Genomic DNA, 15987 nt, shown 5'->3' with positions numbered 1-15987 from the left:
TTTTTAGAATTTATTTTTGAGAGAGAAAGAGACAGAATGAGAGCAGGAGAGGGGCAGAGAGAGAGGGAGACACAGAATCTGAGGCAGGCTCCAGGCTCTCAGCTGTCAACACAGAGCCTGATGCGGGGCTCGAACCCACAAACCGTGAGATCAGACCTGAGCCGAAGGCGGATGCTCAACCAACTGAGCCACCCAGGTGCCCCTACAGAATGTAAACTTATTTTAGGTGCACACAGAACATTTACCAAAATAGACCTTTCATTGGACCATCCAGTCGCAGTAAATTTCAAAAATAATGAAACCATATGTAGTATATGACCATAGTAAAATCAAATGAGAAATCAATTAAGAAAAAGATAACTTTAAAAACTGGCAAAAGTAAGCACTATACTTTTATATAACTATGGGTCAAAGAAGATTCTACAATAGAAATAAAATATTTTAAACTTAAAGATAATAGAAATATGAAATCAAGACTTGGGAATAAACGTAAAGTAGTAATTACCAAGAAATTTACAGCTTTAAATGCATACATTATAAAAATAAACACTGACATCTAAGCTATCAAAAGACTAGAAAAATAACAGCAACTTAAATTCATGAAAGTAAACAAAGAAACTAATCAAGAAAAGTTAAAGATAAAACAAATACACAATAAAGAAAAATCAACAAAATCAAAAGCTGACCCTTTGCAAAGATTGTGACCCTGCTCTACCTGTAACAACACTGATCAAGAAAAAGAAAACAAAAACCACCAACACCAGGAGTGAAAAAGAAAACATCATTCCAGATCTCTAGACTTTGAACAACAAGATAAGACCCATGACGGCTTTATAGCAATACATTTTACAATACAAATGAAATGAAGAGATTTCCTGAAAAACATAATTTATCAAAAATGAACCTAACAAGAAATAGGAAGTCTGAACAGTGCTGGAGTCATTAAAGAAACTGGGTGTGCAATTCATATGCTAGAGAGCTGGCTGAGAACAGAGGGAACATCGAATGGGTGGTGTAAGGAGAAAGTTATAAATATCAACTATGCTCTCACGAGCAAGCTATCATAGGTACAGAGACCACTGTAGCTATGCAGATTTTCTCCTTTCCTTGTGTGTGTGTGTGTGTGTGTGTGTGTGTGTGTGTGTGTACCAATTTCTTTGTCTCCTCCAATTACTATTTGACATAAGAATTTCTGCTACAATTTATTCAGTTTGTACAATGTACGTAAATTTATACACCTCTTTGGATGTCTGTGGCTTCTTCAGCTCTTGAACCTGTGAGTTTAATGTCCTTTGCCAAATTTTGGAAGTTTTCAGTCGTTATTTCTTCAAATATTTCCTCTGCCCCACATTCTTTCTTTTCTCTTCTCCTTCTGGGACTCTGATGACCCAAATGTATCTTTTGTGATTGTCCCATAAGTCCGTGAGGCTCTGTTCGTTTCTTTTTTTCAGTCTACGTTCCCTCTGTTGTTCAGATTGGGTAATTCCTACTGATTTATCCTCAAGTTCACTAATTTTTTCCTGTTATCTTCATTCATCTACTGAGCCCATCGGTGAATTTTAAATTTTGGTTTCTGTAATTATCAGTTTTGAAATTCCCATATGGTTGTCCTTTATATCTGTTTCTTTGCTGCAACTTTCTATTTTTCCATTTGTTTCAAGAGTGCTCATTAAGTGCTTATTAAATCATCTTTTATCATAGTGGTTTTAAAATCCTTGTCCAATAATTCCAATATTTGTATCATCTTGGTGTTGGCATCTGTTGACTGTCTTTTCTCATAAAAGTTGCAATTTTCCCAATTCTGGTATGATGAGTAATTTTGAATTGTACCCTGAACATTTTGAATATTACTATGAGACTCTGTTCCTTTTAAGTTTCCATATTTTATCAGGGAGTTTAGGTTCAGAATGTATGCCCTGACCCACCTTTGTGGGCTGTGGATCGAGTAACAATTCAGTCTTCAAAGACTTGATAGTGCTCTTTTGGTCTGCCCAACTTGGGTGTTACCCAGGCACCAATTCTTGAAACCTGGTTGGTATTCTATACCACTGTTCATTTTTCAAAGCTTTTGCTGTGTTGATTCTAATTAGTTCTGTGCATGGGCTGCTTTGAAGGAAGAGGTGGGAGTGCCCCCAGGACTTTACACACAGATTTAGAGAATCCCTTTTTCAGCTTCCTCCTTTCCTTAATCTTCCCTCCACTCTCTGGCTGGGAAGGGATGAGGTGCTACTTCTTTGCTCTCTGAACTAGCAAAAGTCAGCCAGTGGCCCTTTGCGAAGGTCTAAGGCCCAGCACTGGGGGAGGGGGAAGGCTCTCTTCCCAGCATGTAGGTTCCAATGACCCCAACCACTTCCTTCCTTTCCTTTGTTCCTCATGTCCTACAGTTATCATCTCTTTATACTTCCAGGGTTCCCTTTTGCTCCCTCAAGCTCTCTAATACCCTGTATCAGAAATTTTCATATATTAAATCCATTCTATTGAAACAACTAGTATGGATTTGTTTTCCTGACTGATATGGATTCTTGCTTGTGAATATTAGAATAACAAAGAAAACGTTCAGGTGTTTTTATCTTCCCCATAGGGAGATTTCAACAAATTGGTTTGAATGGTACACAGCCAAAAATAAGAACAGCTATATATATAATGATCATTATAATTCTATATACTGTAACTGGTTCTCTCTAAGCCCAGTTATATAATGAAATCTTTACAGGTGACATGGTATGGTGAAAATACCACTAAAATGAGTTTAAGCCCTATTAGTGCCAATTACTAACTGGGTGACACCGGGTAAGTCACTTAAGGGCTTCATATATAGCTTACAGATGGGCCTTACCCATAACGTGAGGAAGCTAGATTATCTCTAATTTTCTTTATTCTTCACTTTCTAATTTTCTTTCCAACACCTTATATTCTTAAGAAATCACCAGTAAAACCATCTGGGCCTAGAGTTTTCTTTGCAGGAAGATTTTGATAACAACTTCAGTATTTTAATAGAGAATTATATATATATACATATATTCTATTTAATTTTACATATGCTGTAATTTCCAAAGAATTCTTACTTTCATAAAAATTTTAATAGTATTCTCTTAGTGTTCTTTTAATGTCTGTAGGATCTATAATGTCAATCCTTCTTTAATTCCTTTTCATTCCTGACAATGATAATTTGTGTTCTCTTTTTTTTGAGTGTTCTGGCTAGGGGCTTACCAATTTTGTTCATTCTTTCCAAAGGTCAATTTCTGTATCTGTAAATTTTCTCTGTTGGTTTGTTTTCTACTTCATCATTAGCACTTCTTTTACTCTTTCCTTCCACTTGCTTTGGGTTTAACTTACTCTTCCTTTTCAAAGTCGTTAAAGGTGGAACAAACTTTAGGTGTTGCTTTTAGACGTTTCTTCCTTCCTAATACAAGCATTTAATGCTATAAATTTCCCCTAAGAGCCACTTTAGTTGCATCCCACAAATTTTTGTCAGCTTTGAAATGGAATTTACTTACAATAAAATCACCAAATTTAAGTGTGTTTTGACAAGCATATATAGTCATAAAACCACCATCACAAAGTTTAGAACATTTCCATTGTCTGAAAAGTTCCTTTCTGTTCTTTTCTCATCAGTCTCATCCACCACCCCTGGCAACATAGTTTTTTCTACTCTAGAACTTCATGTACATGGGCAACACGTATAGGAAGTACTCTTTGGTATCTGGCTTCGTTCACTTAGCATAATGATTCTGACACTTTTCCAGGTTGCTCCATATATCCGTAGTCCATTTCTTTTTCTTGCTGAGTGGCATTCCATTGCATAGATATTCCACAGTTTGCTCTTCCATTTGCCAGCTGATATCTACAGTTTGGGATCTTATGAATAAGGCTGTAAACATTGAGTACATGTCTTTGTGTAAAGACATATGTTTTTATTTCTTTTGGAAGCTGCATCATATGAAAAGTATACGTTTAACTTCATGAGAATCTGCAAAACTGTTTTCCAAATTAGTTGTACCAGTTTGCATATTTACCAGTAACGTGAGAGTTCTAGTTGCTCCATGGCCTCATCAACACATGGCATTGTCATTCTTTTACATTTTTTTAGTCATTCTAGTGAGCATGTAGTGGTAACTCACTGTGCTTGTATTTTAGAACTGCCCTAATGACTATGATGTGGAGGACTTTTTCATATGTTAGTTTATACCTACATATCTTATCTTCCTTTGTGAAGTAACTGCTCCAATCTTTTGCCCCTTTTCTTTTTTACTGACTTCTTTGTCTTCTTCTTCCTGAATTGTGATGGCTCTTTATATATTTTAGATACAAGTTCTTTAGCACATGTATGTTCTGAAAATATTTTGCCCAATATAGGACTTTCCTTTTTACTTTCTTAGAAGTGTCTTTTCAAGTGTTGTAATTTTGAGGAAGTCCAACCTATCCATTTTGGTTTCTTTTATAAGTCATGCTACTTGTCTCCTATTTAACAATAATTGCTTAGCTTCAATGCGCTATGATTTTCTCCTCTGCTTTCTTTAAGAAGTTTTGTAATTTTAGTTCTTACATTGAGGACTAGTTAAATTTTTACATACACTGTGAGGTGAGGGTCATGATTTATTTTTCTTTGACATAAGGATATCACATTGTTCTAACACCACTTAGTGAAAAGACTCTCCCATCTCTATTGAATGGACTTGGGTCCTTTGTCAAAAATTAACGACATACATGTGTGCTCTACTTCTGGACTCTTTATTGTGTTTCGTTGATGTGTATGTCTAAGTTGACAACAATACCACAGTGTCTTGATTACTGTAGCTTTATAATAATTCTTAAAATGAGGTAGTCCTGAAACTTTGTTCTACTTCCCAAAATTGCTTTGGCTTTTTCAGGTCTACTCTGCTTCCATTTGAATTTTAGAACAAGTCTGTCAATTTCAATTAAAAAAAAGAAAAAAGAAAAAGCCGTCTGGGATTCTGACTGGGATTGCTTTGAATCTACAGAACAATTTGGGGAGAAATTACACTTTTGAATGTATACATAGGATACAGCTTTCCATTTATGCAGTTGTACTTCAATTTCTCTCAGCAACATTTTGTAGTTTTCACTGAACATATCTGGCACACATTACCTTCAATTTTTCAAGCATTTTTTACACATTTGCGTGAATATAATTTTTTACGGCTTTTTGGAAATAAGATTTGACATACGATAAACTAAATCTATTTGAAGTGTATGACTTGATATGCATAATTTGGTATGTGTACATCTATATACACAGTAAAATCATCATCCCAGTTAAGATAATGAACATATCCATAACCCCTAAAAGCTTTTTTGCCTCTTTGTTATTCTCCCTCTTGCCCTTCACAGCTTGACCCTCCCCACTCCTAAGTGTGGCAACCACTGATCTTTCAATCACTGAAAATTAGTTTGTATTTTCTAAAATTTTACGTAAAGGTAACCATAATATATGTTCTTTTTCATCTTGCTTCATTCACTCATCATAATTATTATTAAATACATCCATGGTATGTCTCCATAGCTCATTCATATTTATTACTGAGTAGTATTCTATTGTATGGATATACCACGATTATTCATTCAGATTGGACATTCTGTGTTTTTCCTCTAGTTTCCAGCTTTTACAAATAAAAACTGCTATGAATATTGGTGTACAAGTATTTGTGTATATGTGTGCTCCTATTTCTCTAAGGTAAATCTCTATATGAAGAATGGTGGGTCACATGGTAGGTATATGCTTAGCATCTGAAATTCCAAATGGTTTTTCAAAATGGCTGGATCCAGACTGTGGATCACGGTGGATGGGCACGCACGCCAGAGTAACTTATTCCATAGCTTTCATGTGCATGCTGGTGATAAAGGTTTGTTTATTCATCAACTATTACTGAATAACCACTGAATGGAATAAACCGGGTCAGGCATAGAGATAAAGCAATGAACAAGACAGCCATGATTCCTGCCCTTGTGGGGCTTACATTCTAGAAGAAAAGCAGACATTAAACAATATACTTCACAATTAATTATTTGCTTACAAAGAGGTAGAGTGCTCTGAACCTAACCTCCCTGAAAGCTTCTCTGAGATAGCAACAATTGAGCTGAGTGCTGATGGATGAGTAGCAATTAATAAGATAGATATAATCCAAATGCACTGTGCTCAGCACAAGAAAGTAGCTCTGGATTCCAACGTAACTCCCCTTGGACATAAATTTCTGTTAACAGATTTATTAATTCACTTTATCAGTCAGGCTTGCTCCCAATTCCTGCATGAAATAATCCCAGGCTTTGGCCAAAAACAAACAAACAAACAAACAAACAAGCAAACAAGCAAACAAACAAAAAACAGGATCAGGAGCCCCATCACCTTCTGTCTTTTGACTCAACACAAAAGCGGGTACCCTCTCTAGAACAGTAATGTCCCAAGAAGAATGGAAACAACAATCTTTCCCACGAACCACAGCGGAGTCATGAGTGGGATAATGGGAATAACCATAGTAGCCGCCATTATAGCAGCCAACATGGTGTCTTGTAAAGTGCAGAGGATACTGTCTACCACATAGAAGGAGCAGTCACTGAGCATTCTCTTTCCATGTGCTAGGCACTATGGAATTTTCTATGTACACAATAACCTAATGAAGTGGATATTGTTACTGCCATTTTATGCATGAATAAAATAACATCCAGAGAGATTAAAAAACTTGTCCATGGTCATTAACTAGTCAGTGAAAGGGCAGGAATTCAGGTCCAGAGCTATCCTAACTTTGTCCATTATATTAACTACTATGCAAGAAATAACTTTTACAAAGTTACCCTAAAGCACCAATGGTAGGGATGCCTGAGAAACCTGTTTGTTTTCCTTAGCATCAGGATAACTCTGTGAGAGACAACTGATATGCTCATGGCTCTTCGTACTACTTTTGCAAACCAGTAGTCTCTGACAGGGTAAAACCTTAGAGGACAGCATAGTGTAGACAAACTTGGACTTCAATCCAACTCTTCCACTCATTAGCTGTGTGACTGTAGATAAGTTATCTAACCTTCTTAGTCTTAGTAAAGAATGAGAAAAGCAGTAACTGTCTTGCAGGTTTGAGAAAAGATCACAAGTAATATAAGAACACCCAGAACATTCACTGGAATACAGAGAGGAGTTATGAAAGTTCGCCTTCCATGACATCTAGAGAAGATTCAGATTAATGTAGAGGAGGTGTTTTCCTGCCTGCCACTCCTCCAATAGGCAGGTACTTCCTTCAAGGTGATGTGGAATCAAACACAGGTCATCAGAGGAAAGAGCGGAACAGGCTTGAAACAAACTCAAGGTTGAAAGAAATCCCAGGGTTCAATATACATAACATCTTAAGATTTCAACTCAAGGTCAAAAGGAATACATTTAGTCCACCTTTCTTTCTTTTTTTTAGAGAGAGAGCATGAGCGGAGACAGGGAAAGGGAGAGAGAGAGACTCTTAAGCAGGCTCCACTCCACGACAGTGAGATCATGACCTGAGCCAAAATCAAGAGCAGGACGCTCAACCGAATGAGTCAGCCAGGTGCCTCAAGTCTGCCTTTCTTTCACTAGACTTCATTTAGCCCAACTGAAAATACTGAGGAGGGAGCACTCTATCCATCTTGGCTATATCATTCCCAATGTTCCCTTTTATCCACCTCCCTTTCACCACAAAAAAAAAAAACCATGAATATAGTCTGAAGCCACTATATGCAACGAAGAGAGAAAACACTGGCCAAAAAAAAAAGGTCTTTTTGCCATGAGTTGGCTAGAGAAACAAGTAGGTAATTCGCTTTTTTTAAAAATGGGAATGATAGTGTGCTACAAATCATCTAATATCCTAGATGTGATAATGTAAAAGACATCTCTGTGAATGAGAATAAACCCAAAAAGATGACACACATGTTTGATTAGCCACTCTCACGCCTTTCACCGGCCAGTAACTATACTGGCTGTATCACACACCAGCCTAATTCACAACAATTTCTGTTACACTCAAACTTAAAAAAACAAACAAACAAAGAACTTGAGCTTTTAATTTTTGGTGGTGGTGACAGGGGGATTCCTATTTCTTCCCCCTGAAAATCCACTTCTAGCTTAAGGGTTAGAAAATGAACTTCTATAATAAATACACAGTATAGAATATATATTCATTTAATAAAATCTGAGTGCCAAATATGGCCTCATATAATAACATTTCGTGATTTCTTAGAACCTCAACTTCAGCAAACCCCGAGTCAACTACAAAGACGGCTGCCTCCCTCACGGGCAGGACGAGTGCAGGGGACAGACCGCACCACTTTCCCCGTGTCGGCCGTGGCTAATTGACGTATACTCTCTGTTTTGCTTAGGTCCGATGCCGCCGTCACATCCCCGCACCGCGGGCCTCCTCCTGCCGCCGTCATGCCACGCATCTCACGCACATCCTCCCTGACAGAGCTCATCAATTCCTATTGCTTTTCACCAGGCCTCGGCTCTGGCACTTTCCCCTGGGGAGACCTTTACTGGTCTCCATACTTAACCCTTGAACCCAGCCTAATCCATCAGCCGCACTGAATGAACGGTGATAGAGCATGTTTCTCCCTAAAGACAGGCAGCCAACCTCTCCACTTAAACCTCGGAAAGAAAGCCATCAACAGGGTCTGCTTTCTGTTTGTCAGCGTCTCCAGCGTCTCTGCTCATTGGCGTTTTTATTGTTGCCGCGCCCAGCTGCTTGAGTCAGGGGAAGTGCCATTCGAGGAGACATCAATTAAGTGCTCGTTAAATGCTATAGACGCTCTTTTGAAAATATCCCCTGGGACTCTCCCTGGGAGTTCCCAAAAGTAGTGGAGGCCACAGCTGTCACTCTAGGATAGGGTTTCCCCAAAGTCTGGGAGAACAGCTTCACAGCCCACGCTCTTATGCACTATCGACTAGGGAGTAGAAACTGTGGCTTTAGACGATGAAATCTAATCCTCTTCATCAGGAAAGACAAGCAACGCTAGGCAAGAAACAGTCAATATGTAAACAGACTGCCTGAAATCTCCTTACCTCATAACCAAACTGCAGCTCATCAGAGGTCAGCATGATGATATCATCGTCGATAGCCAGGACAGCCTCTGTCTCGATTTCGTCGTAAGGGAAGAATCGGTTACTCAATTTGTTTTCAGCAGTCCTCACAACTTTCAATGGAACCCGGATTTTGGGCCAGAGAGAGTCTGGGGGGGGGAAGAAACGAGGCATGCATTACTCTTCTAACCTCTGTGAGGAGATAAAGCAGTGAATGCACCATGCCACAGATGTGATGGCACTTACTTCCACGGCTCCCACTCAACCCACACGTACAACTGTGCACGGGGGAGCTCTTACAGATGCCTGGTTATAAAATTCGGTAAGTACTTCTGTCCTCTCTAGGTCCTCACAACACTACTCAACCTCAAGGCTGTCTTAGCCAGAGTGCACAGATGGCTTTCGCTCACAACTGAGACACAGAGAAGCAGAGAGACCCAAGATCACGACAAGAGGAGGGGTCAAGTCCACACTGTCTCATTCTCAGGCCCAGGGTTTGCTACCAGAATTCCACCGGCTCCCCTGAATACCTCCGGCCAGGCACACCCCAGCTCAAAGCATGCCTCCGCTCTGCCAGCAAAGACAAAGCACGCGCTCGAGGTGTCTGCCCCGATGTGCCGGCCTCCACAATGCAATCGCAAACAGAGATCAATGCCGCTAAAATCCAGCCCTCAAAATGGGTCTCACTGAATGACGTGGGTTTCTTAACTTAGCACTTTATCCCCTCAACCACCCCTTCGCTCTGATTCACTAGGTTTGGTTTCTCATCGTGACCAATTTACAGAATAAATATCAAATTTCTAGGTCCAATTATGCGGGATTTTCTAGTATACTGAAGAAACACCAACCCATGACCTGCCTTACATTTTTTGCCATTCTACTCTGAAATGATCGAAGCAATTCAACCACAGGTTCCTCATTTTAAAATGGTGCATTTAGCATAGCACCCCTGTCCATAGACCTCGGGGTTCTTTACAGAGGGTAGTGTGTTCCTCACACAGCATTTGTCAAATGACAAGAGGAAAGCTAGGTATCATACTGGTTCCCAAAACTCCATTGTGTAATTGTGGAAAGATGCAGCCTGCGTGGGTCTTGAAGTTCCAAATGCCTGTGGCCGCTCCCAGGTCCCCATACTAAAGAGAAGTGTGGTGAGGGAGAGTCAGAAGGGAAAAGGCTATTTTTACTGCCTTCGGATGAAATATCTCACTAAGGTACATTTTATAGTGTATCCATGTAACACACTGTTGGGACACTACCGGAGTCCTGGAAGAAGCCGGCACAATGGAGGCCCTGTAATTAAGGAAGGCATTCAGCCTTAAATAAGCACAGAGCCTGAAAAAGCAGTCAACTCCAAGAAGTATGTTTGGGAAAAGACTGAACTGAACACCAAAGAAATGATCCCATGGGTCACTGCCTTTTAATCAATAACAGTAGTTAATTATAGTTTCCTTCTTGGCACAGAAGCACATAATAAATAACTTTGAAATAAATGGACGGACACAGGACTTGAGAGACTTAAGACCTGAGTCCTGTATTACCTATGGGGTCTCAGGCAACTCCTTCTCGTTCTCCTCTAAGAATAAGCAGGGGTGGGGGGAGGGCGCCTTTACTAAGCAACTAGTATATGCCACACGCTTTGTAGATGCAATGTCATCCAATCCTCCTGACAACCCCGTGGGGCAGAAATTACTTACAAAGTAGTAGCAGTAGTAACAAGGCTCACAGAGATTAAGTAATTTGGCAGGAGTTACAGAGCTAATAAATGAGAAGGCCTGTGACTGAATCTAAGTCTGTTTAGCATCAAAAACCAAACTGGCAGCTTGAACACTTCATGCTTGTCTAGATCTGGGACAAAACAATGAAGTTCAATGTCTTCTCCAGCAGTCATCCTTATTCTCATTTGCTCCCCACTCCCTCTTCCAGGTAAATAAAACCCCTGGCATAAATCTACTGTCTAAATCCTTATAAAACATAAATCATAACGTCTAAAATATAAGAGGTTATAGCCCCACCTACTAGACCACTGAGTCTCAAACTTTCTGGTGTCAGGATTCCTATAGGCTCTTAAAAATTGTTGAGAACCCTGGGGTGGGTGTGGGGGAGAGGGGGATATGGGTGATGGGCATTGAGGAGGGCACATTGTTGGGATGAGCAGTGGGTGTTGTATGTAAGCGATGAATCATGGGAATCTGCTCCTGAAGCCCAGAGCACAGTGTATACAATGTATGTTAGCTCACTTGACAATAATTTATATTATAAATAAATATATATATCGTTGAGAACCCCAAAGAAGCTTTCCTTATATGCGATACACACACACACACACACACACACACACACACACACACACACACACTATTTATTTGTATGAGAAATGAAAACTGAGGAAATTTTAAAACACAAGAATACACAAGCACACATTCCACTAGCCACTAGATTGATGTTATCCCATGTTACGTAGCCTCTGAAAAACTCCTCTGTCACCTTGTGAAAGAATAAAGAGTGGGAAATAGAGGTGACTTAGTATTATTATGAACATAATTTCAACCTCCCATTCCCCCTGCAAGATTCTCATGGATGTCCAGGTCCCTGGACCACACTTTGAGAGCTTTTGTGTTCGGATTTGGGTGTCAAAATACGGAGAAAGTTCCAACAACCTGGAAAACAGTCTGGGAGGAGTGACAGGGGCAGTGTAGGCACATGAATCCAGGATTTCTATGGAATGTTTAAAGAAACCAACTGTGCCAGCTGTCAGCATACTGCCCCTCAGCTCCAATGCCACCCTTCATTGCCCTGTTTCTCATACTGGAACTAGATCCTGTATACATTTCCCTTTTGCCAACTAGCTCAATTCTAGGCTTTGTCTGTGGAGGGTGCTGGAGGGACCCTTGGGAGGGAAGGGGCTTTTCTTCTATGTTTCAGTGTGCCTCTTTAACTTCTTGTTCCTTCGATCCTTGGCCAGAAGACAGACAGGCAGCCGCACTTCTCCCCACCAAGTGTAAGTGGCACCTCTAAGGGGCCCCTTCACAACAGGTTCTGCAGAGACCCCCAAGAGCAATGCAGCTGAGGGTCCCTCGCCATGGGTGGTTCCACGGGAGCTCACTGAAGCCCTCAACAGTTTCCTAGTAAGTTCAAGAACACGCTCTGGGTAGCTTCCTATTGAATTCCGTGGGTACTGAAGGGGAGCGGTAGGTTTCCCGGTCACCAGACTGAGCCTGCAACCCCCGCACACTTCACTATGCAGTGGGCTACGTATTGTCACACGCTCTCCAACAAGGTCTGAATCTCACATCTAGCTGGGGAAGGGGCTCCTGTTATCTTTACAGTTTTTACTTCTTAGTCACCAATCACCCGTTACTGGTTAATGATTCTTTATATTAAACTTTTCCTGTTCAGGTTACTGGTGGTTTCGGTCTTCTATGTTGGCCTTGACTAATACATTAGGCTATCAGGAGGGTTATCAGATGAAAGGGGAATTGTTCTCCATGGCCTCTAAAGTTAGAACCATGACCGGTAGCTGGGTGAAAGTTGCAGGGAAACAGATTTAGATTCAAAATAGGTAGGAATCTTCTGATGGTAGAAACTGTTTTAGATACAGTGAAATGCCTTCAGCAGTTCAATGTACCCTTTTACTTGAAATGTACTAATTTAGGTCAGATTTCTACTCGACATCATATGAGAAACCAAACAAGATGTCTCTAAGGTCCGGGATCACATAAGACAGTAATATATCATAGAAAGAACAGTCTCTGGGGGTGCCTGGGTGACTCAGTCAGTTAAGCATCTAACTCTTGATTTCGGCTCCGGTCATGATGCCAGCCAGGGTCATGGGAACAAACCCTGCATTCACTTGGAGCCTGCCTGGGATTCTCTCTCTCTCTCTGTGGCTCCCCCACTCACACTCACTTTCTCTCTAAATAAGAAAGAAAGAAAGAAAGAAAGAAAGAAAGAAAGAAAGAAAGAAAGAAAGAAAGAAAGAGAAAGAAGAGAGAGAAAGAAAGAAAGAAAGAAAGAAAGAAAGAAAGAAAGAAAGAAAGAAAGAAAGAAAGAAAGAAAGAAAGAAAGAAAAAGAAAAAACGAACAGTCTTTGGGAAGAGCTTCAAATCCCAGGTGTACTCCTTACTAGTCATGTGATCCTAAACAAATCAATCGCGTTTAACCTGTGTCTTCAACTACGAAGACAGAATAATAACACTATCTTCCCATCACTGACTGTGAGAATGAACATGAAAGCACTTAGCAGCACAGCGCCTGGCACATGGCAGATATCCAGTATATGTTAGCTGTGCCTTCCTTTGAACATATGTGTCTATTTACAGAACCAAAGGACTTCTTTTGAACCTTAGGGGTGGCAAAGTGGTATATGTTAGATCTGATACATTACTCTGAAAACCCAGTGGCATCACCCAGCTTGTACCTTCCATATCCACTTTTATGTATGTATGTATTTACTGAGAGAGAGAGAGAGAGAGAGAGAGAGAAAGACAGAGACAGAGACAGAGACAGCGTGAGCCAGGTAGGGGCAGAGAGAGAGGGAGAATTCCAAGCAGGCTCCACACGGTCAGCACAGAGCCCCATGTGAGGCTCGAACTCACAAACGGTGAGATCATGACCTGAGCTGAAATCAAGAGTTGGACACTTAACCGACTGAGCCACCCAGGTGCCCCCATATCCATTTTTAAATAAATAGGATCCCTGCCATTATTAATCCTCTAGAGCTGAGACAATGGAACACAGAAATGAAGCAAAAGAACACAAAGTAACAAACAGCTCCTCTTTCTGCAGTGTGTATAGACAACAGGCTAGCTGCTTGGGTTGAGTATGAACTTTCCTCTACCCTGCATGGGATTTGGACCTCCACTTGGTGAATGTGCACAGCATGTTCGAAGCACAGACGGCTTTCCACATGTATCACCTACATAGCCAAAGAATTACTTGAGACAATATCCGTAGGGAACTGACTTGCCCCTGCCCTTGTAAAGTCTTTGATGGGGAAGTTTTAGGGAACGATGCGGGGCCAAGGAGGATGATGTGGGCCAAGGAGGTGAAGATGGACACGGGACTACCCTTCCCTGTTCCGAGTCACACCTCGGTAGCCAAAAGTCAGCCAGGGCAAGAGCAGTCTCCACCTCAACAGTCAGCTGTCTACGCACCATCGTTAGCACAGACAGGCCTCCCAACAGAACTCCCAGTTTCTCGCTTTCACTTTTTCAAGTAAAATAGGCCTCCAAGGAAAGCAACTACCATTCGCCCAGGCTTCAGCATCCCTTCTGTGGAGGGCAGCACCAAAAATAAACATTATAAATTACCCCCTGCCCTTAAAGTAGATAATTCTGACATGGGATTTTGATTGTTTAAAAAATTAGGACAGAAGCTCAAGGTAGGAGAGAAAAATATGGGTGAGAAAGAAGAACTTTTTCTCCCCTTTCCATTAGTATTTTCAAAAGAACAGACTTACTCTTCTGTCTCTCTTTTGAGTCCCTGACAAGGACCTAGTTCGTCTACATAATCCCAAATCAGAGAACAGACAAAGCGTGATGATTTGCCTACTACTAAATGGCAATCCAAATAGATACAGTGGGGCTTTGTGCAAAGGGCATGAGCTTCGCATCCACAGAGACACGTGTTTATTTCTGGCTCTGCCATTTGCAGTTTTGTGATTCGGGCAAATCACACGTCTCATCGGGAGTTTCATTTTTGTAGGATGGGAATAAGAACAGCTTCCTTGCAGGTTTGTCCTAAGGACTAGAGATAATATGTGTAAAGCACCTGGCACAGTGCCTGTTCCTGGGATTTAAAAGGTACATAATACGTGGTTATAAAAACATAGTATCGTTTTCATCTTTATAACTGGGTTCTTGTAAAGTCTTACAAACTTCACTTCTCCCCTGACATTCTGAAGAGGTGTAGACACACGGCTGTGGGGAGGCCCCTTAGGATGCAGAAGGACATAGTAAAGCATAGCCAGAGACCTTCAGGCTCCAATTCCATTGCTGAGCCCAAATGGGGTCTCTTTTTCTGTACTCCTTCTAAATTCTAAATGAATTCAAAATAATGTACCTTATGTCTCATCCTGTGAATCTGCAGCTGGCAAAATAAAAATGTCACCTTCCATTCACGCAAAGTAGTCTGAAAAACAAGGGTTTTCCAAGCACATTGCTGAATTTATGAAAAACAAACAGCTGAGCCAGGTGACCTGATAACTTCACAGTTAGGAGCTTTAGTCTAGCTCTAAGGAGAAAAAGAACTCCTTGTGTTGAGGGGTTTTTTTAAATGTGTACTGATTAATGGTTTTCTCCATGTTGGATGCCAAGAAAGATGTGAGCAAAGAGAATTTTCCCTCCATCTTGGCAAAGGTACCATAAAATGCTCAGGTTGACTGAAGATGACCCCAAGCCCATCCTGGCCAACACTGTCACAAACACAACCACAGACCCATAAAATAAATGGTCAGATTATCTCCATACAAACCTTGAGCTCACTTCTGGAGTGCTCAAGCTGCTGGTGTCCAGCTGGTCCCCATGACGTTAATTCCCCACAGTCCCAGAATTCAGCACAAATGCAAGGTGGCTGGCTGTGACTTCTACTTCTCTGTTGCCTCCTCTGGGTTGACCATCCCAACACACTCAGCCCAGCCCGCCTGCTAACAACTCTCAAAGTCACGATCTGAAGCCAGGGAGCTCCTGAGGTCAATTCAAATTTAACACTGAAATCAGCTAAAACAGAAGGCTGAGTTAAACCTGTCTGAGATGTACAATGTAAGAGCTTCCTTCACACGGAGGCCAGGGGCCAAGCCAAACAACCTCTATATCCATCTAGTTTGGAAACTGAAGAGCTGGGGAGGAGGAAGGCAGTGGCTTGCCTTTTTTTTCTGACAGAGCTCGAAACCGATGTGACGAAAGCTCACTGGAAATTTCTATTGCCTAGTCTAAGTATTT

General features: G+C 40.9%; 1 protein-coding gene across 3 annotated transcripts in view; it reads right to left on the bottom strand.

The window, feature by feature from the left end:
* Positions 1-15987, bottom strand: part of EXT2 (exostosin glycosyltransferase 2) — a 144429-nt gene that overhangs the window by 27443 nt on the left and 100999 nt on the right. For all 3 annotated transcript variants that reach the window (XM_023239782.2, XM_019812301.3, XM_019812300.3), the window contains exon 10: positions 9032-9198. In XM_023239782.2, coding sequence (XP_023095550.2) covers positions 9032-9198 — 167 coding nt within the window. The remainder of the gene's footprint in view (positions 1-9031; positions 9199-15987) is intronic.

This window comes from Felis catus, chromosome D1, assembly GCF_018350175.1.
Source record: "Felis catus isolate Fca126 chromosome D1, F.catus_Fca126_mat1.0, whole genome shotgun sequence".
Lineage (NCBI taxonomy): Eukaryota > Metazoa > Chordata > Mammalia > Carnivora > Felidae > Felis > Felis catus.
Note: the sequence above shows the minus strand (reverse complement) of the source record. Positions and strands in the feature narration are given on the sequence as shown.